Consider the following 25,831-nt stretch of genomic DNA (forward strand, 5'->3'; position numbering starts at 1 on the left):
TCGGATTTTTTTTGCTCATATGTGATTTACCGTAGATCTGTTTTTTCATGACAGTGTGAAAAGCACAAATCACATGAAATCTGATCAGATACAGGTCTTATCTTTTCCTCAGTGTGGACAATCATATCAGAAATAAGACCAACATTCCCAGTAACCTGAGGAATAATGTAGCCTAATACATGATCAATTATTAGATTGTGACAACTACTGTAAGAGCACCTCTCCAGCACTGTCAGGCTCTGGTGTGGTGTTCTGCACACCAGACTTCAGGGCCCAGAATGTCATGTGATAATTAAGCTCAATTTGTGTAGTTGCAAAAGTTTTACACAGTAATGTGTAAAAGAGCTCAGTGATACTGATAAATGAAATAAAGCATTGAAAATATATTATTTATTTTAAACAAATGATGATCTTAAAACTGATTTGAGAGTTTGTTTTGATTCGGGTATTTCTTTAGTAAAACTGTAATCACAGAAAAGAAGAAATGTAAGTTGTAGTTGAAGTGCTCTCCTGTGATTTAATATAAAAAGGAGAAGTGTGTGTGTGTGTGGGGGGGAGATCCAGGGTTCCCCAGTCTAAGCAAAGCGCAGCCCATCAACAATATGTTGCTGAATAATTGTCAAAGACTGCAGGGACAGTGTGCAATTTGAGTCTGGGGGGCCCTTGGTGGTCTGGGACTCTGGTATAACCCTACATGTACAAGGTCAGCCCAAACTGTGAAGACCTTCTCCCTGCTGACTGGGAGCAGCAGCCCAAACACAACTCTCCCTCTCCACCTCTCCAGCTGTAATCAATTGCCTTTCCAGCTACTCTCTCTATTCCTCCAGCTGTTTGGAGAGGGAGGAGGGGGTTAGTGTGTGTGTGTGTGTGTGTGTGTGTGTGTGTGTGTGTGGAGGGATTATAAAAACCCAGATTAATACTATCTGATGTGATGTGAAAGTTCCAGCGGTCTGATCTGTTTCTTCCTTGGAACCCTGGAATAAAATGTGAATGAGCAGCCGCTGCAAATATGCCAACGTGAACGCCCTTTTTTCCCCTGCCGTCCTTAAATTGAGAGAAAGTGTGTGTGTGTGTGTGTGTGTGTGTGTGTGAGTATGCGCGTCTCGGCCTGGGTTTGGCGGTGGTGGATGACGCAGGAGTAGCCTACAACCGAAATTTCAAATTTCCGCGACACTTAACACACTCAATAGACACGGGTTAAGTGTCGGAGCCGTGAAAACTGCCTATTGAAGAGAGAGAGAGAGAGAGAGAGAGAGAGAGAGAGAGAGAGAGTGTGTGTATGTGTGTGTGTGTGTGTGTGTGTGTGTGTGTGTGTGTGCGTGTGAAAGCGGACCAAGAGAGGAGGGCTGGTGGGGGGTTGTGGAGAGGAGAAGACAGAAGGGGGAAAGGAGGAGGAATAGGACAGCCATTACCATTCAGGATTACGTTGCCTGCTATTCTCCCCCATAACCTCACCCCCCTCCCCGCCCCATCCCACCCCAACCGGCGGTGGGTCGGTTCGGTTTTGGAGGAAGCGTGGTAACAGAAAGCCGATCGGCGGAGCGGAAAACACCCAACCCTTTACATCCATCCATCCATCCATCCGGAGGAGGAGAGGGAGCAGCGGCGGCAGCATCCCCGGCCTCCCTCGCTCTGCGCTCGGATTCCAGGACCGCTGCTGCCCGGTGAAGGTAAGCGGCTCCGGAGCTCGAGCAGCACGTTGGTGCTTCCGACTCGGTACTAACCCGTGCTTGTTCACATCATCACGACCATGTTTTATGAAGACCTGACGAGTCGGCTGAGGATATTAATTGTCTATTAATAGGAACCAATCAAAACTATCAGCTCGAGACGGAATATTGTGGCCACTAAAGCCTGTAAACTCTCAGGGCACATCATTTATAGATTGATGGATTATAGATTGAATTAGGGTGTAATCTAATCCCAAAGTGCGCATATTAAAATGGATATACAGATGATTTGGGCTTTATAAGGTGTTGCCTTCATGCTCTCCTCGCCTTATCAATAACGTGTTGATCACAAGCTCTACGTTGATTCACATCCATTAGAAGAGATCTACGTGGTTTCAGTATAATAATCTCACAAAGTCAGTTATTGCCTGAAATCGTCCGGTTGCCGAGCACGCCGCTCGTGATTTTTGTGCTTGGAGGGCTGGGCTGGAAATAACCAGCGGACAGTCAGTCAGTCAGTCAGTCAGTCAGTCAGAGAGGGTTTGTGGGTCGTGAGAAGGCTGCCGAGGTTGTTCCCAGTAATGAGAGACTCGGCAGCAGCAGTACAGAGGCAGCATTTCGTCCACAGCGCCAGTCACAAGTGGATAAATGGAATTAGTTGGCGTTATCCATCCAGGCAAGGCGGGCGCGGTGTGTGCTGGACAAAGAGCCCCGTGCTTCCAGTCTGCTCCTGCCTGCATGCAGCCCTGCGTTGCACAGCGCGTTTGGGCTCCATGTCTGATGTCCATTCATGCACACACATTCTCCGTTCACATTTCAAAGGGAAAAACAGAGAGATACAGAGAGAGATACAGAGAGAGAGAGAGAGAGAGAGAGAGAGAGGAAAGAGTGGGGACACGAAACACCAGCTGAAGCTCTGGTTCTGTTTTATGTGCACATGCAACACCCATTATTGATCTGTGCAAACCCCTACAGCCAATTACATCCAGAGCAATCTCCATCATCACACCTCGACCTCCACCTGCTGTATAAATCCCAGTGGGCTCCATCACTGCAGGCTGGTCTGTCTGTCTGTCTGTCTGGAAAAGCTCAGTGATATTATGCAAGGACAATGTGCAGGGAGAGAAAGAGAAAGAGAGAGAGAGAGAGAGAGAGAGAGAGAGAAAAAAAAATCAGGATTCAGGGCTCCCCTCCTGCCGATTTGTGCCAGATGGTCAAGCGCACATCTCCCTCCAGCCTTATGTTGGACCCTCAACTAGCAGGCTAATGTTCTCCTCAGCCAGACACAAGATACTGTAAGAAACAAACAATGTTCATAATTCATCCCCATTTTATTCAGGTGGAATGCTCTAATTATAATGTGGCCTCATCCACCTATTTTTTCCCCCTGCACTGGCCATACACACACCCCCTTACTACTGTGTGTTACAGTGGTGGAAAGCACCAGTATCAGTGCTCTGATAAAGAAGCACACTATTAGTATGTGACATGGTTGTAATTTGATTTAATCAGAAGTCTTCTTTGAGATAGCATCAGCATCATCATCTGTGAATTAGGGGATTTCTGTTTAATTTAACAAAATCAGCGTTTGCTCACACGGCTGGCATTTGTCACCAGAGAAAGACATAATCACATAGCTCTCTCCTCTTTTTTATTTTCACGAATGCTGCAACTGATGATTATACTCATTATCTCGGATTCATCTATTACTTGTTTAGGCTATAAAATGTCAGAAAATGCCCATCACAACTCCCCGTAGCTCAATCATATAACGTCTACCTAAACCTAAAACCAAAACATATTCAACTTACAATAAAATAAAACAGAAAATATTGTTTAACATGTTTAATCAATACTATGTCATAAAAAAAATTAAATTTGGACTCTAGGCTGGGGCTTTATGAACAATAAAGGTCCTTAGAGCTCAAAATGACATCTCTAAATTCCTTGTTTTGTCCAACCAACATCCCGAAATCCACACACAAATTCAATGTGTACAATAATTTAAAACAGAGAAAAGCAGTAAATCCTCATATTTGAGATTCTGAAGCAGCAAAAGTTTGGTGTTTTTGCTTGATAAATGACTTGAATGAGTTTGTAAATTAGGAGAATCTATTGGCAGAAATGGAATATAATATTTATAGGTATGTTGCTATTTGTGTATAATCACCTTCTATGCAGCTATCCAGAAGGGACAAACCAAACACTGGCTCTAAATAGGGGCGTCCATGTTTTTCAGGCGTTACGCAGCCACTGTAGATTCTCTTTCACACTTGAAAGGGGAGGGTGAGGTGAGGGAGTTGCGATCTGCATCAAAATTGTGATCAGTTGTTTTTCTATCAACTAATCAAGTGGTTTCCAACCTTTCGGGGCTTTTTGGACACCTCAAATGAGGCTTCTTCTTGTTATGACCACAGTGCGGATGTAAATTATGATCAGGTCAACCAAAGAGGGAATTTTCCTTCTCTGGTTTTTCATTTTTTATATATATATATATATAAATATCCACACACTGGACTAATACACTGAACATTACAGCACTGTTTTAACAATAGAGACATCGTTCATCCTCTCTTTGTAAAATGCTTGACTGGCACCTCCATCCTCCCTCTGTCTGCCTGTCTGTCTAGGGTGTTGCTTTGCTCTCCCTGCAGGTCTTTGGTATGCGCACAGCATCTTATCATGAGTGAAAGGACAAAAAATAGAGAGAGAGAGAGAGAGAGAGAGAGAGAGAGACAGAGAGAGAAAAGAGAGATTTCTGTATTGATCAGTATGTGTAAAGCGGCAGAGCATTCAGCTCTTCTTTCTCCTTATATCCCTCTGTGATATCTTATCCTTCGTCACTTGTTAACCTTTGCCCTCTTTCTTTTCAGTGCTGCCACTTCATTCTCTCTCACTCTGCCTCTGGTGTTCCCCGTCTTTCTCTATCACTTTAATTAACTCTCTCCGTCCACTCATGCTGAGTAGTAGTGAACTACAGCATTGTTGGCAACTAGTTTTTCTGTGTGTGTTTACATATGCATGTTTTTCTGTGTGTGTATGTGTGTGTATGAATGTATGTGTGTGTGCGGGGGAGCTGAGTCTAGCCATTCATTATCCAGTCTGTCAGTGTGTTACTCACCATGAGTGGGGGCTGCGTTTTTAAGGGGAGGCATTGCTCATTCATTATCATACTCTACTTACTGTCTACACTTTGTTGTACTGATCAGTGTGTTTTAAATATGTGTATGTTGTTTGTAAGTGCAAGATAAATAAGTTTGACCCAGGCATCAATAATTCAATAACAAGTGAATCAAGACAAATGGGGCCGCTGTGGCTCAGATGGTAGAGGAGGTCATCCACCTATCAGAGGGCAGCCCATACAAGAATGATAGCGATCATTTAAGGATTAGTATACGTATTATTGATTCATATATTATATATATATATCACTGTCAGATATTCTCAAGGCTGCTTGTTATTACGGTTTAAGCAATATGATGTCAACACAGTCTAAGTACTGTATGAAGCGGGAGCCAGGGGGACGATTAGCTTAGCTTAGTATAAAGACTGGAAGCAGCAGGAAACAGCTAACATCACCTCTGAAGCTCACTAATTTCCACATTTTATCTTGTGTGTTAAATCTGTACACACACAAAATCGTCAATTTGTGGTTTAACAAGGAGGTAAGCTAATCACCTCCTGGCTCTAGCTCCATCCTTAGTGCACAGACATGAGAGTGATATTGATATTTTAACTGATCTCCTGGCAAGAAAGTGTATTTCCCCAAATCCTAAACTATTCCTTTAAAGTTGGAAGATCAGGGCTGATGGGTGTTCTTTCACAGAATCTGTGACCTGATCAGGACTTACTGTATGTAATAGCTGTATTACCACTGAAAAAGTTGTGTAACAGCAGAAATGTCTGTACGTAGAGCACTAACACATCACCTGTCACTACTTAGTCCATCCATCAGTTTATTTCCTGACTCTCTGCCTCTGTAATGTCACATATCTGCTGGGTCACAGAATTCAGTGTAACACCTGCCAGCCTTCATCTCCCAACTTTAAAGGAGTAGTTTTGTGAAACACGCTTATGTGCTTTCCTTCTGACAGTTCTATGAGATGGAGCTATAGAAAGAGGAGGTGAGTAGCTCAGCATAAAGTCCGGCAACGGCTGGCTAACTTTGGCTGTGCAGTAAGTCACACGTGTAGATCAGATGTGTTTTTCCTGCTCAGGTGGCTCTATGTTACAGAGTTTGTCAGACAGAATTGATTTTGTTTGTCTGCTGAGCATAAATGTCAGTGAAACTTCTGTCAGCGGCTGTTAGCGCGCTGGTATGCTGCTCTGGAATGACACAAAGACGTGCACTGGCAGTTACGGCCGTTACTCTGTAAATGTCTGGCTTTCTCTCTCTGTCCCTCCCTCACTCTCTTTTTTTTTTCTCCTTTCCTGTCCTCTCTTTTTAATCTGTTGCTCAGATTCTCACTGCTACCTCTACATCTCAGTCAGAGCCTCCCTCTCTCGGTTTCATGTCACTCCTGCTCTTCTTTTTGTTTCCAGCACACACACACACACACACACACACACACACACACACACACACACACACACACACACACACACACACACACACACACGCATTTACACACACACCCTGCTCCGGCTAAGCTGTGGGAACAGTGTCCATGTAAATCCTGGTTGGGAGCTATAAATCAGGCCAGTCAGGCATCCAGCATCCCTGCTCGGTCGGGTTCAGCCGATGCACGCTGTCACGGGAAGCGACAGGAGCCAAGATCCCTGCATGGATATGTGTGTACATGTGTGTGTTTGTAAAACATTGTTACACACTTGCTTGTTCATGCACATTTGTATGGATGTCAGTTAGTTAGTATATTAGTTGATAAATTGGTCGAGTAAATAAGTGAACACTGGTTCCACCATCTCAAATGTTAAGGATTTGCTGCTTTTCTTCAGGCAACTTGAGAACTTGTGGGGAGTATTTCTGTATGTTTTCTGACATTGTATTAACTACAGATAGTCTGACAAATATCTCAGTGAAAGACTAAAAAGGAATAGAACTGAAGTTATTAGTCAATTAATAGATAAATCAGCATTGATTTTTATAGTTAAAAACAAATAAAATCACTTGTTCCTTCTTATATGTGAATATTTGCTGGCCGTCTTTGTTTTGTATGATAAAAAACTGGATATCTTCGGCTATTTGAATGCTTATCCGATAAAACCAGCTATTTGAGACAAAGCAAAAGCAAAGTAACTTTACATCTGAGTGTGTCCGTGTTTGCTGGTGTGATTGTGAGTAGAAATGCCTCAATGAGGGTACGAAGTGATCTCACTCTCGCTCATACTGCCTCTCGAGTGTTTTTGCTGGTAGTTTCTTTTTTCTTCAAAGATGTCTTTTTTCCCCTCACAGAGCTGTAATGACACGGTGTGGCTTTGAAGCTTCCATTCTGGCTCTATTTATAAAACCGCTAGTTGCAGTGGCACTGACTCACTGTCAGCAAGCAGCAGGGAAACTGACTTTAAACACACACACACACACAAACACCAGCACTAGCACTGAGAGACTTATACACTCAACCATACACCAGAGGATACTGCAGAGGATTCTGGGAAGGCTTTAACCTCTTCCTAGCAGCGTTGCTGTGGAGACGGGGATTCAGGAAGTGGGGCTTTGCCAGCGGTCTAGCCAGGGGCCAGCAGCGGGAGGAGGATTTTTTGGCAGCAGCAGCCCAGATAGAAATCCCAGCCGTTTTGTTGGACTCACACATCGTACACAGAAACATTCCCACCCTGTGACCACTGCTCAGGTCACCCCACAGTGGGGGGGGGGGGACAGATAAAGATAGATCTGCTGTTAGGAGCTCTTGGCAGGCAGCAGAAGTTAGTCAGTCGGTACGGTACTCACAGTTTAGGGGGTTAAGCTGGTTATTTGTTTCTCAAAGTGACTTTTTTAACTGCTAGTGGATGAATTGTGAAACAAACTGAATCACTGATGGTTTGGGGGGATTCAAGCTTGTGATACCAGCAGTACGCAGCAGACGATCATTAACCTGCCCTGTGGAGCTGAATTTAAGAGCCAGTAACAGTCAATTCATTCTCTAAGGACAGGTATTGATTTTAGGATGTTGTGATGGACAGATTGGAGCATCAGGTCCCCAGGGTCCACACACACACATGCACACACACACACACACACACACACACACACACGCTTCTGTCTAGTGTGTATGCATACAGCAAGTATTTCCTATCACTCATAGTCTTCATTATCATGAATAGGTATTTAATTGAACCTTAACACCAATCAACAGTCAGAGTGTAAAGACGGATGAGCAACAGATAAAGCGAAAGAGGGAAAAAGAGAGAAAGGACAGAGAGCGAAAGTGAGATTGAGGAAAGAGAAGAAAGCGCCCTCCTGTCTTCCCGGCATATTGACTCTTCTTTAAAAATAGAAACACGAGACAAGCTTTGAAATCTCATCTTTCTCTCTTTAGTCTTTGCTCCTCGTTTCGGCCAAGTCTGTTGAATAGTCACTGCCCCTCTTTTCCATCCCTCCATCCGAGCACAGAGCCGTCTTTCTTCCATCGCAGCTGGCATCGTCCACATCATCAATAAATCAGCTTGAAGCAGGACGTAACGACCTCAGTGATTTCTATTAGGTGACACAATGCTGGACTAACTGTTAATAATGGCTCTTCAACTTCCTTACATTCTGTCAAAGCCTTGGACGTTCATTGCAGATTAAAACTTTCAAAAAGTTGCTGTTTTGTAAAATAGATTATTTGACTGGATTATAGCTATAACAATATTTGGTTGTGTGGCCACTGTGGCTTTTATACTAGCAGTTAAAGTAAGAATTAGATTTACTGGATGAGTAACTTTACACCTGAAAGGAATTTAAACATAAATTAGTACAAAATGAATGATTGTGACTAATGGCATTTTAATATAAATGGTACAGCGCTGGAAAACGTGTCAATATAAAGATAACATGAAATTAAACTATATATATATCTATTTAAGAAAAATATTTGTGTGTACATTATGCAAAAGAATACACATTTATACATATCTTGTTTTTTATCTACTGTATATCAGTGAGAATAAATGCCTACTAAATGCTAATGTCAGCATGTTGATGTTAAATATAATGCGCACTGTGTTCACCATCTCAGTTTAGCGCGTTAGCATTTAGAAATTAGAAATGTTGACCCGAGGATGGCGCAAGAGGAAAAGTCAGAGGATCACCAAAGTCATAAGGATTTATCCTCTGGGGATCATGAATGTCTCTCTGGAATTTCATGGAAATCCATAAAATGGTTTTTGAGATATTTTAGTGTGGTACAAACCAACACCGCTATACATGAAAATTATAAACAGGAATGTTTGGAATGTAAGGAATACCACTCTTCGTACTCTCAATCGTAGCAGTATAGATGTAGGAGTCAGGAATATCAATAATATTAGATTATTTTCACATATCAGGCTAAGGTTTGTTTACAGTCCTCTAATCAGGCCTCAGTAATCTGTACCACCATCTCTGCTGTCATGTGCTCTCTTCTTTCATCTTTTCCTCAGCAGTAGTTTCCTCCTCCAGCCGGCTGCACTGTATCTGCTGCCTGTGTAACTCTGTAACAGTCGTCTAGACACGATGACTAATGTAACCCAGTTGTTTCTCTCCTCGTTTTCCTCTTCCTGATCACTGCATTAGTACTGTTGTGCTGTTACGTTGAAACTTTGCATCATTCATAACCCCTGCGTGATCACACTGTGTGCCAGCGATGAATTATACAGTTTCTCCACTTGGTCTAAAGCTCCTTCTTCTCTTTTTCCCTACAATTGTTCTTCCTCCTTCTTTCCTCCTCCCTTCTTTTGACCTTCTTTCTTACCCCACCCCCACTGCCCTACATCTCTCTCCTCCTTCCATCCCTTCTTCCCCCCTTACTTCCTCTCCTTCTCTTCCTCTTCCTCATCCCTCTCCTCCCTGCAGCCCTAAAGTGAGATGGAGTCGTCAGACGACGATACTCTGAGCGAGCGCTCCTGCGTCAGCGAGCCGTCCTTCCGTAGCGAGCGTTCAGGGGGGTCGTTGTCCCCGTGCACATCAGGACCTGCGGGGCCTCCCGGAGACACTTTGCCATGGAACCTGTCCAAACACGAGAGGAGGAAGAGGAAGAGCCAGGACTCTGTGCTGGACCCGGCAGAGAGGGCGGTGGTTCGTGTAGCAGGTAAGGGAAAACAAATCTCACACTGGCTATAAGTCCTAAAGTCCCTCTGTCTTTCAGTACTGTCAGTGGGCCTTCGAGCAAGGCACTGACCCTGTATGTGCTGAGTGGCAAAAAGTAGAAGACTGCAGTGGTTGTGGGAAGCTTGCAGTTGGAAGATGAGTGTAAAAGTGTAAATGTGAAGCTGGATGTTGCTGCAAGAGTGAGCATGCCGTGTGGAGATAATGCAATGCATGAGTGAATTTAAATTCATGGTAAAACTCAGTCCGAAGGGAGATAAACACTGACAGGAGCCAAGATAAGTAACTTCTCCTAAACTTCTCTTCGGTGACTTCAAACCCCACAGTAAGAGTGTTAACGGACCTTCACTTATCTGTAAGATCAGAGAGAAGCTCAAAGAAAGAACTTTAATTCAGTGCGTCCCTTTTTGTCCAGCAGGGCACATATAGAACATTAATCTAGACTGATTTACAGATGACTTGCTGCTTACCACAAATAGTTCATTTCAGACTTGCAGCAGAGACTATGTTGCAAAGAAAGGTAGAACTTGAGGCGAGCTAACAGATTTAAAGTGATCAAAGATGAGGAGGCAGTGCATCTCCTACGTTAGACCTTCAGAATATGTGCCGTTCTAATACTGTTTTTTATACTTTTTGTTATTTCATATATAGCCACAGTTACAGGATGTGTCAACTTTTGTGATTCTCATTTGCAAGCTGACATTTTCTTAGCTACTTATTTCTGACTGCAGGGCTTCCTTCTGGCTTTAACTAAAAGTCCACATACTTGAGAAGAATGAAAGTAAATGTCAAAAATATGGGAGGAAACTCTTGCTATGGTATCTTATATTTGTAGTTGGGATAAAAACTACAATATGTTATTAAAAGTTATTGTCATGTAAAGAGAGAGAGGAGAGTTTAATCCTGAAGTGCTTTTATAGTCTGCAACCTCACAAAGGTGAAGGTTAGACACAATGTTTTATTAGCCAACATCTCCCGACTCTTCTGTACTGCTCTCCTGTCACATGGGTGACTGTCTTCCCTCTCTCTACGTGTCTTGTCTCTTCTCTCACTCGCTGTAACAGAAGATGGAGGATAAATGTAGGTTACTCAGTTCTCTGGAGAAGCCAGGGTTCCCCTGCTCACGTAATGAGACACTGGTAGCAGGCTAATAGCTTTCCCTCTTTTAGTGGATGGAGGACTTCCAGCTTGATAAGTGAGACAAATGATGTAAAAGTGTTCTCGGTGCTGTACCTCTTATCATCTGTGGCATTTTCCCCCACTCACATCATCTGATAATTGTGCTGATTATTTACTGTTTGAGGCTTTTATCACATAAATGTATGTTAGTGGATGGATGCCTGCAGCTCTCTCAGCATATAGCCATCCTTCTACAGTCAATTAAACATTAGAAAAAACTCTAACACCGACAGTGTGTCACCAACATTACAGCAAACCAACAACATTCCTCTAGATTATAAAGTGTGAAAGTTGTCAATACAAGCCAATAATAGCCGAAAAATACATTTATCGTATCAGGAGAGAACAAAAAATGAGTAAAGACATTTGGAAATGTTAAGCCAAAACAAGTGTTTACTCATTTTAGTTGAAGTTTTGTAATCAATATTGTGTGAACAGACACTAAGTACTTAAATAAGAAGAAGTACTCTAAGTATAAATTTGTCCGTCATAAGAGATGTTACTGTGGTTTCTACTGCTCAGATTGTTTTAGGTTGTATTAACAGGATTGTTGTATCTGTGTGATAAACAATCGCTAGTTTGATTTAAAAAAAACCCCAAAAAACAGACACAATCATCTGTTTATTTCTCAATTAAAAAAACATAGTATACTACCATATTCATAGATTTTGTGATATAATATTACATATATTTATATAGATGATTTGATCCATATTGCTCAGTCCAGTTACAGAGATGCAAAAATAACAGGAGGTGCTGAAGCAGCCATGGAAATGATCAGTTATTGGCAAAGAAGTCAAAATCATACATCCCTAACTCTTCCTGTCCTTAGTGTAAGTAACAGTTTTTGTCTCGTAGTGACATTTTTTAGCCTTTTTAATGTGAGAAACAAACTGGCAGCACTGCTGTATTACCAGTAACACTGTAAATGCCAGTTGCATGGGAAGTGATGGGGGTTGGGGTGTTGGAGTAGGGAGGCGACGACAACACAGTAAAAGCCTACTTTAAAGCCACGGAAACAGCATGTAGGTCAGGACAGGGTGAAGAGGTTGATGTCATTGCCTAGATCATAGTGAGAGAGAGACCTCTGTGTGTGCGTGTGTGTGTGTTATGTTTGTATCTGCATGTTAATGCCCTTGTAGTATCTATATGAGGAAAATGTGTCATTCATTTGTATATCCTTCCCTGGAAGGATTTCCAGTTTCCAGACCTGAAGCGTTGATGTTTTAGAGTTTCTAAGCTTCTGTATCCGTTCACAATAAAAAAGCCTGTGTGGTGTTTCTGAGATATCTGGCTTTGCAATCAGCTACATTTACGGCCGGTGTGAGACAAGCTTTCAGCTGAGTCTCATCTTTCCTAAACCTGTCTGTAAATGTTTGGAGGGAGGATTTGGAGTTTTCTGTGAGCCGGGTGCTGCAACGGCGCTGCGGCTATTGGTCTTTTAAAAAGAAATTTAATTTAACATACTCAGTTTTCACAGCAGGAATTTTGGTGTGAAGAAATGGTGTCAGTGTGTGTCTGATTGTTTTGTGTGAGTAAGAAGAAAATGTGTTTCTGTGGGGATTTAATAAGTTGTTCATCTCTTCAACCAAGCAAGATGTTCCATGCTGAGTGAAAAGTGAAACGGGCAAAAATTAGACGTACGTGTCGATACACGAGAGAAGACGGTGTGTGTGTGTGTGTGTGTGTGTGTGTGCGGGTGCTAAACTGACAAAATGTGTGTTAAGGAGAAGATGAGAGAGAGAGTGCAGGGAATTGGTGGAGGAGGGTGCATATGACTGTTAAAGAGTGTATTTCTGTGACTGTATGTGTTTGTCACATGCGCACACATTTATGTACACATGAAAGTGGGATGGTAATAGATAGAAGCAGATAAAAGGCAGCTTGTGGTTATAAAACAGTGAAAGCTCTGAATGCTGTAATGTGAAAACTAAGCTGATCACTTAAAGAGGAAAGCATATGAAAAACAACAGAAAAAACTGAAAAGCAACTTAATAATATTACGAAAAATAAAACATAATTATACACATCACTGCTTGGTTTTGCGTTTATTAATTATAACTCGGCCTACTGAGGCAACATTTAAAACGTCCAATCAAATGGTCTAATGTTGTAAACTGACTTTTCTCACCCAGAGCAGCTGGAATGAACCTTCCTCTAGCCAACAAATCACTTCCACGAGTAATATTAAAAAGTGAGAAATGGTAAATAGAAAATATAATCTTCCAGTGCACTGAAACTAGCTGCAAACTAACATAATTGTCCTCAGCTCTCTTCCTGACATCAACACGTGATGGCTCTTTACTGTTTACATGTGAATAATTACAACCAGATCTGAGCGGGGAGGTGGTGTGGTTCGAGATGCTTGGCGTCACTTTTATGTCCTGTGGTCATCTAAGCAGACAAAAAGAATAAAGCAACATCTTTTTAGAACAGAAATGCTAAAAGAAAATGTGCTGTTTTACCTTTTATTTACAACCAGTGAGGAATATGAATCTTGGTGTCTAGTTTTGTGTTGAATCGCACAAATTAGCAAGGCCTGGTTTTTTCCGTCATGGCTGCTGGCAGATGTGAGTTAGCTGATTCAAATGATCTCATATGATATGTTTTTAATGAACGCTCTGTGAGCAAATGGCTGAATTTTTCCACTCCTCTTTTTTACTGTCTGTTGCATGAACATGTGGCGAGTAGTGGAAATTCACAGCTGTGCCGCAGTCTGGTCGCCAAGAGCTTGTGTGTGAGGTAAACACAGAATAAAGGACAGTTCTGGACGAGTGAAGAGAGAAAAAAAAAACAACATTTAAGAATTATTAAATTAAGAAGAATTATCAAAAGAGACAGTTAGACAGGGAGGTTTCCTGGCAGCACCCTTGGGCTGAGTCAGCGAGTCAGACTTGTTTGTGTGGAGATCATTCGGTTCTGACAGCAGCAGGTAGTGCCAGCACTAACCACCCAGGGGAGGTTTAAACACCGGCGACACCTTGATAGCACTGCCAATATTCTGCAGTGTGAAATCTCTGCTGATCTGTAGAGCCAATACTATGAGTCTGTGTCTGGACTCATTATAAAGCATGTCTTCCCAAGATTAAACGTATCAAAAAATGCAACAAGTGGCGCCCACTCGTGCAAATTCATTCCTAGCTTGAAATTCAACAAGTTGCACCTCTGTTCTGCAGTTATTCCTCAAATGTTTCTGTGGTTTAAGCTCAAGAGGGTTAAAGGATCTGAAGCCATGGCCAACCCATTTGGGGTTGCTGCGGCTGTGGGCCACTATTCCCACCACCTCTCTGGGAATTGTGTATGTGTCCTTCGGTCTTCAAGTAAACAAATTAAGCAAATTCATTTAGAAATATGCACCATGTGAGTTCATTATAAACATAAAGTTAATTTAATTTGTTCTTGAGACAGGGTTCTTTGTCTTCTCTACAAAACAAGCCTCAGGCCTTAATTGGTTACAGGTAATAATTTAGTGGTGCGTATTCAAAGACACCTTATTAAATTACCACAAATCATACATACACTGAACGGTCCACATGTATAAGAAAGTCTATCTGCCAGCCACCTAAAGCTCAACTTTTAACATGTTATTACCTTTGTTAAACCAAAGTGGAGGATTTTGTGCCAGACTCTTTCTTGGCCAGGAATACTGACTTCTTGGAGTCTCTGCTAGCTACTTTTGGACAGAGGGAGGCTGGCTGTTTTCCCCTGCTTCAAGTCTTTATGCTAAGCTAAACTAACAGGCTGCTGGCCTTAGCTTTTAGCAGACACATATGAGAGTGGTATCCAGTCTAGCTCTCAGCTGATGTGTATGAGATCAGCTGTTATTCAGACGTTTGCGTTCTCCATAAATGCTATGGAGAACCAGAAGGGATTTGAGTTCACTGTGAACAATGAGGTTGAAGGAGGAAATACATTGCTATGTGGCACTCCTCTTTTATATTCACCAGAGTATTCAGACATTAAGCAAAGCAAAGCAGGAGTTTCTCTGAAGCAGCGATGCTTCTGAATTTGCTCTGTAGTCTCGCTGAGTGATTCCCCATAAGCTCATGTTTCTGGTAACATCCAGTATTTCCCAGGCGTGTCCGGTGCTCGCTCAGGCGTGAGGTCTATTGTGATGATATTACATTTTACATAATATGGTCTGTGTGTTTACATTGACCTCGATTTCCTTTCAGGCAGAGGCTGGAATGTGGAGAATGAATACATTAGGTTGCTTGTACCAATAGGCAGACTAGTTCAGTTAAGATATCTGGAATAAGTGTAACAGTGGGAGATTTTTGATTTTTTTTATTGATTACCAAGAACCCATTAAATGTGTTTTACAGGCATTCCCTTCTGCCTGGAACAATTATTGTATTAGAGAAAGTACTGAAATAAACGTAAGAGGAGGGGGGGAAAGCTGCTTTGCCACTAGACAGAAGAAAGTTGAGGCAGAAGTAATGGAAGGAGAGAGTGCAAACACAAGAGCTTTGTGGAGAGATGAGTTTTGAATCCACACTGGAGAGGAGAAAGAGAGACTCTGCTGTCCTGACTGGACTCTGTTATTCAGCCTCTCTGGACTGCCCTGCCTGCTGAGCATGAATGTCAATGAAACCTCCCAACAGCTGCTGGTTTTCCTGTTTATGGGAATGAGAGTTTTGGGGTTTTACCTTCCGAATTGCAACGTAAAGAGAGAGAAATGTATGGAGAGAAATTAGTGTCAATACTGTGAGTAATTCACGACTGTATCCAAAAACAACCAAATTTAACCATTGTACAAATATAACGACCCAACCTGAATAAATATCAGTATTCTACATAGTTCAAGTGTATTAATCTAATATCATTTGCTTTTGAAAAGCTTCATGAGCACATAAATGTAAAAAAAAATTAGTTTTTTTGTTTTTGTGTGCATGGATCACCAGATTGGATAACTTTTTGAGACTCTTTTTTCACATCCCCGATCCACAAGCGCATGTTACGTTTAAGGGCTGATGGAAAACTCAGGTGTGCAGCTTTTCAGCACATTCATGTGGAATTTCAATGTGGGAAAGGCATCAGTTTAAATATACATATATATATTTTTTAACATTGTCTAACATTAGCTGAGTCCACTAGCTTTGATTTAAACTGAAATGCAGAAAAGCCTACTGATGTTTATGCAGGTGGCGTTTATTTATTTTTTTGTTTGTAAAATGGTTTCACATTTGTACAAACTGTTTTTTGTGGATTGAAAAATGCTTTTGCAAAAGTACTCACAAATCATCACACATTTGTATTTGTGGATCATGAAATGTGCATTTGTCGCCAGAATTGAGACTAATTTCTCTTTTTAGTCTTTGTATATTTTAATTGGTTTAGTTTTAGCATAAAGAGGTGGTACAACTGAAAAATATGACACTCTATGCAGAAAATGGAGATATTAGATTACTAAAAAAAGACTTAATGGATATTCTGAACAAGAAAAAACTCAAGATGACGGATAACAAAGTGTGTGTGATGCACCATATCTGTCTGTGTGTATGCACTGTGAGACTGCAGCAGGGATGCACGTGAACATCAGGACCCCAGACGTCTGTGCCTGCATGTAACTTAGTCGTCCACCGCCCCGCCTGCTGCGGCTCCTTCCACATTTCTTTCTCTACAGGCAGCTGAAAGGAAGCCTCGGCCCAAAGCCCAGGCTATTCCCCTGTTGCCATGGCGACGTGGTCTCCTCTGTTTCCATGGTTATAAAAGGCGAGGAGAAGCAATGGCGACGGGGGTGAGAGAGATTGACACTGGATATAAAAGGAGGGAAAAACAAATAGTGGAAGAGAGAGAGAGAGTGTCAGAATTTTAATTTGGAGGGGGAGAAAAGAGGAGCGAGTTTGTAAAAGAAAAGAGAGAGGGAGGAGTGAATGATCGAGTCAGTTTAAAAGGTAATGAAGAGAGGAAAGAAATAGAGTTGGGGGGGTAATGGGGAGATGGAGAGAGTGAAGGAAAAGGAGGGCAAGGTTCAAAGAAGAGGGGAAAGAAAGGGAAAGAAATTATGACTTTTAACTAGGGTGAGGGAGGTCATACAACAGAAAGAGAACGATTCAAAGAAAGAGGGATAAAGACTGAACCAGAGAATCACTGAAAACTTAAAAAAGATGAATAGTGGAAAAGGGAAACGCGCTGTGGGAGGAAAAGAGAAAGAAAAACAAAGCAAAACTCTGCCATGGAGGAAAATTACAGCTGATGTCAACAGAGAAAGAAAGTAAAAGAGAGAGATCAAAGCAGACGCAGGAGAAGGTGATATTGATGAAAAGAAAGATTAAGAAATGAACTGCCTGAAAGCAAAAAAGAGGAAGAGACAGAAAGAGAGAAACACTGAGAGAAAAACTATGTGGAGAAGGAGAAAAGAGACCTTGGGGGAAGTTTAAATAAGAGCTAGAAGAAGATAAAGTGGACAAAGGGAGGTGTGTTAAGCTAAGTCTTATGTTTTAAGTCAGTTTTCTTATCAAAGAATTAAAAACTTTATAGGATGTGCCAACATGTGCAAAGATAGTAGGTACGGGAGAAAGTTTGGGAACTTGCAAGGGTCAAATATTTCAAAAGAACGGTCAAAATTGAAGCAGCTGAGGCCGAAATGTCCTGATTTGTGTTCCCTGTGTATGGATCAAGTTCCAACCCCACTGGATCCTCCACCCCAGTAACATCTTTTGTTAGACCTTTCCTGTCTGGTGCACATCTTTCAAACTCCACATCTCAGTTTGTAATGAAGGCCTCCAAGCCCAGATACCTGAGCAGTTTGAGTTGTTTTCTCAGACTTGACGAAGCTCCTTCAGAGTTTGTACAGTCTGCGTTGTACTCCCTGTGACTTTAATACATGTTAAATATATGGGATGCCCCTTTAAGATGAGTTAATATACAGAACATACTGTATTCTTTAGAGCTTTAATGAGCCTCCTCACAACTGCAGTTTGATGCTCCCTGCTGAAACACATGCTTATTGGATTGCTGACTGATTGTCTGCATTCCTCAGTCAGCCATGGATTTTACACATGCTTTATTCTGAGGATGTTTTAGATGTTTTTATTGGCGTTTTTAACTATAATTACCAGTTTTCTGAAAGTTAAGGCTGTAGGTCGAAGGTCAGAATTTACTAAAAATCTTATCTAAAACTTACATGGCCACATAAGACTAATCCAAGTCACACACATCTTAGAATAATTTCATTAAATCTCTGCTCATTCTTGGTTATTGAGGGCACTGAGCCGCTTTATTGGGCTGTAATTCAAACAAAAAAATGCAAGCATGGATAATCAGATCACAGCGTTTGATGTTTCATTTTTGGCGGTTTTGTTGATGTGAAGTGCTTCCAGTAACAGTGCGCTAACAGAGCGGGTGAGAAATTGGTTCAACGCTGGATGTTTAATGTGTTTTATTGTTCTGAAGCTGGAGTTAGGAGGCATGGTGGAGCTCTGCTGCTGAGGCGTTGCTCATGCTGATGTGTTGAGGACTGTATGTCCTTTTGGCTCACAGAGCACATTCATTGTGCAGCTGGACTCTGCTTGACAGCACGGACACACAACCACACACACCCCTACCCACATATACATGCATGTGTACACACAAAGAGGAGGACACATTCTGCAGAAAGAAAAACAGTGGGAGTGACAGATAGAGGCAGACCAGAGCAAGAGGAAGCGGTGACTCAATTAATTGTCAGCGTTCTTGTCAGCTGACATTAGTACACACATACAGTATATATTTTAATACTTCTATTATTATTTTATTCACCATTACGCATCAAGAGGTGATTAAGAAATAGAAATTTGCAAATGGAAGAATATTAATCAAAAGAAAGGTTTTTTACAGTTTGGTCAGCCCCAAAATTGTGTTGCCAAGAGTGTAATTTCCACTGTCCACCACTAGGCGGGGGTTTTCACACATTGACAGGTTGTGTCCCTTCCCTCAGGGGAACCTTGTGCTCTGTACACCTGCTGCGTTCGTCATTATTCCAGTTAAGTAGTAAAAGACATTAAAAACACCTGCTTTCACTGTAATCTTGATGATACGTGTTTATGTAGATGCTTTTCTCCAACTGTTTCATGTTCTGTAGTATACTGGAGATGAAATGTCACTGGGACCTTGAAACCAGGGTCACAGCAAGCTCTCTCTTGTTTGTATGACGTGTGTGTTTGTGTGTGTGTGTGTGTGTGTGTGTGTGTGTGTGTGTGTGTGTGTGTGTGTGTGTGTGTCAAGAGGTTGCAGATGGACAACAACCACATCCGCTGGCCTGTTTTTCTTTCATTATGGGCCCCCTACTTGTATTGTCATTGGACGCTGCGCCTGTATGCGAGTGAGAATGTATGTGTGTGTGTGTGTGTGTGTGTGTCTGACAGATCCCCCAAGGTGTGTGTTTGTATTTCCACTGGACTGTGGCTGATGTGATATGTCAGTCCTGTAATGAGGGGTGAGTCGGGCTGAGGTGACACAAAGAGGACATTAAAAATAACGAATGACAGGAAGAGAGAACGGAGGGAAACGAAAAGAATATCTAGAGTCTTAGAGCTCCTTTAGCTTTGGATGCTTAATTATCTGTAATTATTATTGTAAACACATGAAACCACTTCTTTTAATGACTTGAAGCATCTGAGAATATCTTTAGCACTCTTACTTAAATATAAATTGAAACCACATGTTTCATAATCCTAATGCTTTATGTAGTGAACAAGCTCCTCAGTTAAAGGTTGTCTGTTTTCTTTACAGAGGAAAATAAACATATAAGATTATGTTTGGCTGTTGCTTCCTGTCTTTGTCATGATCTCCTTACATCTTTGAGATAATAGGGCAATATAGATTATTTTTGCAGGTTTAGAACAGAACCAGTGGGGGTGTAAAGTATTTGTGCAAGCCAGAATCTTAAAGGCAGCTACTGGAAACAATGCGGAATAATCCTGCAGTTAGTGGCTAGTGTATTATTTCTATATGTACACTCAGTGGTAACTTTATTAGGTATACTTGTACAGCAATTCAATACAACCACTCTGCCATAAATTCCACCTTTACTAGGTTCATAATGTTCAGTTTTTGGTGTCAGAAATGTGGAAATGGTAATAATAGATTTAGTTAAAGGTTCTTTGTCCTCCCTATATACATACATATGAGCGGGCACAAAATTAGAAACACTACTAAATATAATGCAGTCCAGTGCAACACCACCACACATCATCAGAATAGTTGTATTGGAATGCATTAGATTGTACAGGTGTACCTAATAAAGTGGTCTCTTAATGTGGATACCATTAATACACAAAGATGAGGTTCAGAAAAACAGAGCAGAGAGCAGGAAGTGTTGGAAGTCGAACCCCAGCCCACACAGACGGGAGCTGAGAGTCGGTGCAGGGATTTGAAAGCAGTCTGCTTTGTGGAGCCATTCATGCATCTTTTATTTGTATTTCAAACCAATATCGATTTCAGCCACATCTGCTTGAACCCTTGTCAGAAAAGGTGTATACGTGACATTTCCTGCTCTTCCTTTATAGTCTGTGCTTTCTAATGAGAGAAATATATTTATGCTAGAAGCTGCTTCACTTTAAGGTCATCTTTATGTGTCTCTATGGGATTAAATGACATAATCTCTAGACCCTTTCAATGAAGCTGCTTTATGGGCTTCGACCTCAGGATGATCGGATGCTGAGATTATCCACTGATGGCTGTGTTTCACCCCGTAGGACAGGACAGACCTGTAGGCAGATTCACCTAACATCAGATAGATTGCTGTCAAACACAGAGGCTCACCTGACTTGTAGCTCAAAGTTCATTCTTTTAAATGGAGTGTGCATATTTTTTAAGTAAAATGAACACATTGTCTTTGTGTCTGTGTTCCTTGGTGTTATTTTGGCCAAGAAGAGGTCTGTGATTGCATTTCTTCTGGTTGCACTCATTTTGGACCCATTAATGCAACATTAGGGGGGTTTGAGGCCTGTTATCAAGGCTTTCACTTGGATTATTTTGCCACAGTTCTCTTTAATAGGGATTCAGATGGCCTTTAGATGGCAGTGTGCTCCATTAATTCAGCTCATCCACAACCAAAACGTCCTTACATACAGTGTCTGCAAATTCCAGGTATAAAGTTTTAGTTTATTTTAGTATGAAAATATGTTCTGTTCTGTTATAATATTTGCCCTTTCAATATGAGCCTTCTTTATTGAACAAATAGCTTATTTAGTATGTATGTATTTAGATTTGCATACTCTTCAGTGACTTGCCATTGTTTTTGACAGCTTTACATTGCATCAACTACTAAATACATTTAAAAAAAGTAAATAAACATTTAAACAGTTTATTTGGGGGTTGACAATATGACAAATGTAAACTTAAGAAATTGGAGCGACAACAATAACAACAAGGAATACAACTATGATAGAGACATAACTTCATATAATTCAGAAATAAACCGTTAGTGAAAACAATAGCTTGCATACCCAGCAAACACACACACACACACACACACACACACACACACACACACACAGGTTTGGGTAGTAACGAATTATATGTAACTGAGTTTAATGTAATGAAATAATGTAATGTAACTAATGTAATCCATTAGTATAGTTACCGAAAAAAAACTATTTACTTAAAATGGGCATTATTTATTAGGATTACACATTTTAAATACATCAGTTTTTCTTTAAAATAAACATGACAGAGGTCACATGTTTTCTAAGGTTACATTGTTCTTATAGAAAAGAATATAGAATAGAATATTATTGATATTTATTCTCTCTTGTTTTTGTTTACATATTGGGTGTTGAGGTCGTCCAAAAGTAACGAAAAGTAATTAAATTGCGTTACTTACATTGGTTATTCTTGGATTCCATTTTTAAGTAAACCCTGGTGATAGTTAATGTAAGCAGCTGCAGGTGTAGTGACATTACTGCTAACAGCCCATTGGTTGGCCTGCCCCAGGGCCATCATGGTTACCTGTCACCGAGCCGGGCCCACCATCTGGGGGCGCTCCAGCTCCATTATCCCCCGGCAGCCATGTAAAACCTTCCCCAACCGGCTCTTGAAATTCCTGTGGCGGAGGTTCCTGGCGTGGCCGGTAGAGAGGGATGGAAGACAGCCACTGCAGGAACAGTCGAGAAACCTGAGCATTAGAGGGAGATAGAGGGAGAGAAACACGGACATACTCATTCACACTGGAGGCAGAGACCGCAAAGCCTCGGATAGAAGCGGCCATTACGGCCGGGGAAAGCATGCTGGGAGCTCGGGCGGCTCGCGTCAGATCCACAGGACGCCGACACAGCCTGGGATAGGAAGCCCGAGCCCGGATACGGTTTCGTCTGGAGCTGCGCCGATTTGGGGACGGAAACAGACACACTCGTCCAGGGTGTGCAGGATATACACCCTCCCTCACACACACACACACACACACACACACACACACACACACACACACACACACACACACACACACACACACACAGGAGGCACAAAAAAAGCACCAGTCGCCGGGTGGAAGCCGATATTGAAGGAGGGACTGGACGGAGACACACCGAGCGATGCGACTGTGTGTTCCCGCACACACACATACACAGACGGCGATAATGGATAGATAACGTTTATGTAACCTTCATTTAAGTAGCTAGTAACATCTTTAACGTCTTATATTTCCTAAAATACGCGCTCCCTTCAGGCTTTTTTTGTCCTTTTTTTATTATTTTTATTATCTTGAATATCCCTAAGGATTATCCAACCCCGCTTGGAAGTGAGCTACTGGGCTTTCAGTGTGCGCCAATGCATCACTAGTTCCAGACAAGGTGTTGTTGGATTGGACACCGACAGTAAGGAAGAAGGAGCCAGGGCTGGGGGCTTGACGGGCAGCAGCGGACCGGGTCACTGCGGTAGTCTGCAGGCCGACCCCTCTCCACTCGCCAGCCGGCTTGCAGAGCCACCATGGCCGGGTTCATACCGGGTCTGCTGCCGACAAACCATTCCCAGGAGAAGGAATTCGCCCAGGCTTACGAGGATGTGCTGGAGAGATATAAAGGTAAAAGGGCAGTACTGTAGTGTACAGGATATTCTTCAAATATCACATTTGAAGTTTTAAAAATATCATAACTAAGCCAAAAATAAACCCATCATTCAGCAAAGTCACAGGATGAGGTTACTTAACTTTCTATTGGCCATCTGAGACACATTCACATGTCCCCCTGGGAATATTGTAGGAATGTTGGTGTGTTTGTGTCAGGGGGATGAAAGGAACAGGATGAAAAGACTCTTTGGGCACAGAGTGTGTCTGAAAGTGTAAGTTGATCTGTGGGCAGGCAGCCAGCCCAGTCTGCCAGTTTCATAATCTGGATTGTTTCACTGTTGATATTTTGGATAAACAAAGCACGGCTTCCAGCTTCGCCACGTTATTTCACCGGGCAGGGGCACACTGCAGGCCCTCACTCCCTTGTAATCACTTGTGTTCTTTTGAGACACCAGAGGAAGCACTTTTATGAAGTGGCCCCCCCACACCCTTGCCCTGCCAGCATCAGGGAATTTTCCCCACATGGCCTCATGTTTCGCCTTGTGTTTGCTGTTTATCCTGTAAATATCCAAGCTGCTGCCCTGCAAGGTTGAGTGTCTGTCTGATTTTGAAATGCATTAAGATGAGAAAACACAGAGTGGTGCTTGTTGGGCTACTGCAGATCTCTTTCTGTGTGTGTGTGTGTGTGTGTGTGTGTGTGTGTGTGTGTGTGTGTGTGTGTGTGTGTGTTCTCTCTCTCTCTCTCTCTTATTGTTACCCCCTGCAGCAGTGGCGTTACCACCAGGGTTGAGTCTTGCTGTTTTATAATCCCAGTGACAGGGGTGCTTTAAAAATGAATGCCTCTACTGAAATTGACTGTGGTAGGGAGGGTGAGGGGGAGTTTGTGTGTGGGGGAGAGGATGGGGGGGGTGCTCACAGCCAACAGACTCGGGTCACATCTGTGTAGCTGGCACTGATGAAAAGGAGGTGGCTTTTAATTATTGATTATTATAATGAAACTAAACTCCTTAGGGTTTAGAACTTAGCTTGTGTGTGTTGCTGGCAAATGTGTGCATATGTGTGAGACAGGTAGAGAAAGACAACATAGGAACATCAGCAGTTCTTTAATCCTCCCAACATCAACTATCTGTACAACAAACCCAATCTAACCGCAGAGGAAGAAGCCCTTTGGGAGATGGTGTCAGTGACAGTTTGTAGCATCTTTGCTATGGCAACACATTGCCCAGCCATTGTAATTTGCAGTTCCTGGAATAACAGGCTTTCGGGAGAGTGAAAACACGTGGCTCTGAACGGTATCAGCCATATCTGGACTATATCTGGGCCAAAATATGCAGACAGAGTCTTCTGTGTACCTCCTGTATGTATAACACATGAGTTAGGTCTTTTTGGCCCACATTTTTGTTGCTTTTTCCTGCCGCTGGCGGTTTGCATCGGGCATAGAAAGGGATTAATAACAGAGAAGCGTGCTACATTAAGTTTGCAATACTTTCCCTTGATTTTAAAAAGCTTTCTGGCATTGACTTCATTGTTCCTTCCCAATCATAACACAATCTGGTTAAAACTGATGCTGTTAGGTCTGTATTATATTAACACACAGGGATTTCTATTCCTGGCATTAATAGCTAGTTTAATGTTAGAATAAATCTAAATGGTAAAGGTGTTAAAAGTTCCTCAGTAGGCTGACAGACTTCCATTAAATCTGTCTTACTGTCTTTCTCTCACACACTTACCTCAGCAGGCAGAACTGCAGTCCATCTCTCAGCCTGTAGCGAATGATTGCTCTCCATTAAAGAGCCATTTGTCGATTGCAATCGCAGTTCAATTTTATCTGCGAGGACCATCGTTTTACTTTGATAGATAAATAAGGCATTAGAGGTGGTGCTTCCCATGTGGCAGGTGATTAAAGGAAGGGAACATAAGCACTTTGTTTTAAGTAGAGCTCGACATGGGCCTCTTGGGCCTTTTGGCCTATTAGGAATCTCAACACATAACAGCCTGAAAGTCCCAAACTGATCATAGGTCAGCACTCTAAACTCTGGTAATGTTGATAGCTATAGAACTGCTGCTTGTCCTTTCGTTTGGCAGGTGCAGTAGTTAGTACCAGTACATGTGGTACAAGAATGACGGGACCCCACAGACCTCCGTATTCTTTCCATCCAAACCCTGTTTATGTTAATCCAAGCTACTTGAAATTAATGACATTTTTAAAACAGTTTTGTAGCTCTAGAAAATCATTGTAGATGTTACAGCTGCCATTTCATGATCAGTTATTGATTGAGTAATGTCAAATACCCACCACAAGACACCAGTTCACATAATCCTCAGATTGCTTGGCTGATCAGCAGCAAAAAAACAAAAATGTGTAATTCAAACTAATAAAAAACAGAAAATCAAACATCTTTTGCTAAATCTGTGTTTGTGAAGCGGTCGCTTGATAGATACAAAACTGGTTTTTATGGTCAGTGAACTAAAACATTAGTTGAGAAACTCATTTAGTTGATTATTCTACCTATGTTATTCCGCAGATAGAGGAATAAGTGGTACTGAACAGTGATAAATATTAGCAAATGGGTATATTTTTGTTGATGTTTTTGTCCCTCAGGGACTGTAGGAGAATGTGTCCGTGATATGACACAGTAACTTATAACCACAAGCTCTCTCTGTGACAGTAGGATATCCTTTTCTGGCTCTGTAACGGCTGCAGGTTTTGGACTTGTAGCTCTGATTTCTGTCAAACAAACCTCATCT

General features: G+C 41.9%; 1 protein-coding gene across 15 annotated transcripts in view; it reads left to right on the top strand.

Annotated features, from left to right (window-relative positions):
• The first annotated feature begins 1,352 nt into the window (after positions 1 to 1,352).
• Positions 1,353 to 25,831, top strand: part of macf1a (microtubule actin crosslinking factor 1a) — a 224,325-nt gene continuing 199,846 nt past the window's right edge. For 6 of the 15 annotated variants that reach the window (XM_051391458.1, XM_051391467.1, XM_051391460.1 and 3 more), the window contains exons 1-2: positions 1,353 to 1,670; positions 9,664 to 9,898. In XM_051391458.1, the coding sequence (XP_051247418.1) occupies positions 9,676 to 9,898 (223 nt within the window). In that variant the 5' untranslated portion in view covers positions 1,353 to 1,670; positions 9,664 to 9,675. Of the gene's footprint in view, positions 1,671 to 9,663; positions 9,899 to 22,161; positions 23,099 to 25,831 lie in introns of those variants that run through there. The other 9 variants (XM_051391461.1, XM_051391464.1, XM_051391476.1 and 6 more) reach the window with 2 other exon arrangements.

Source organism: Dicentrarchus labrax, unplaced genomic scaffold, assembly GCF_905237075.1.
Source record: "Dicentrarchus labrax unplaced genomic scaffold, dlabrax2021, whole genome shotgun sequence".
Lineage (NCBI taxonomy): Eukaryota > Metazoa > Chordata > Actinopteri > Moronidae > Dicentrarchus > Dicentrarchus labrax.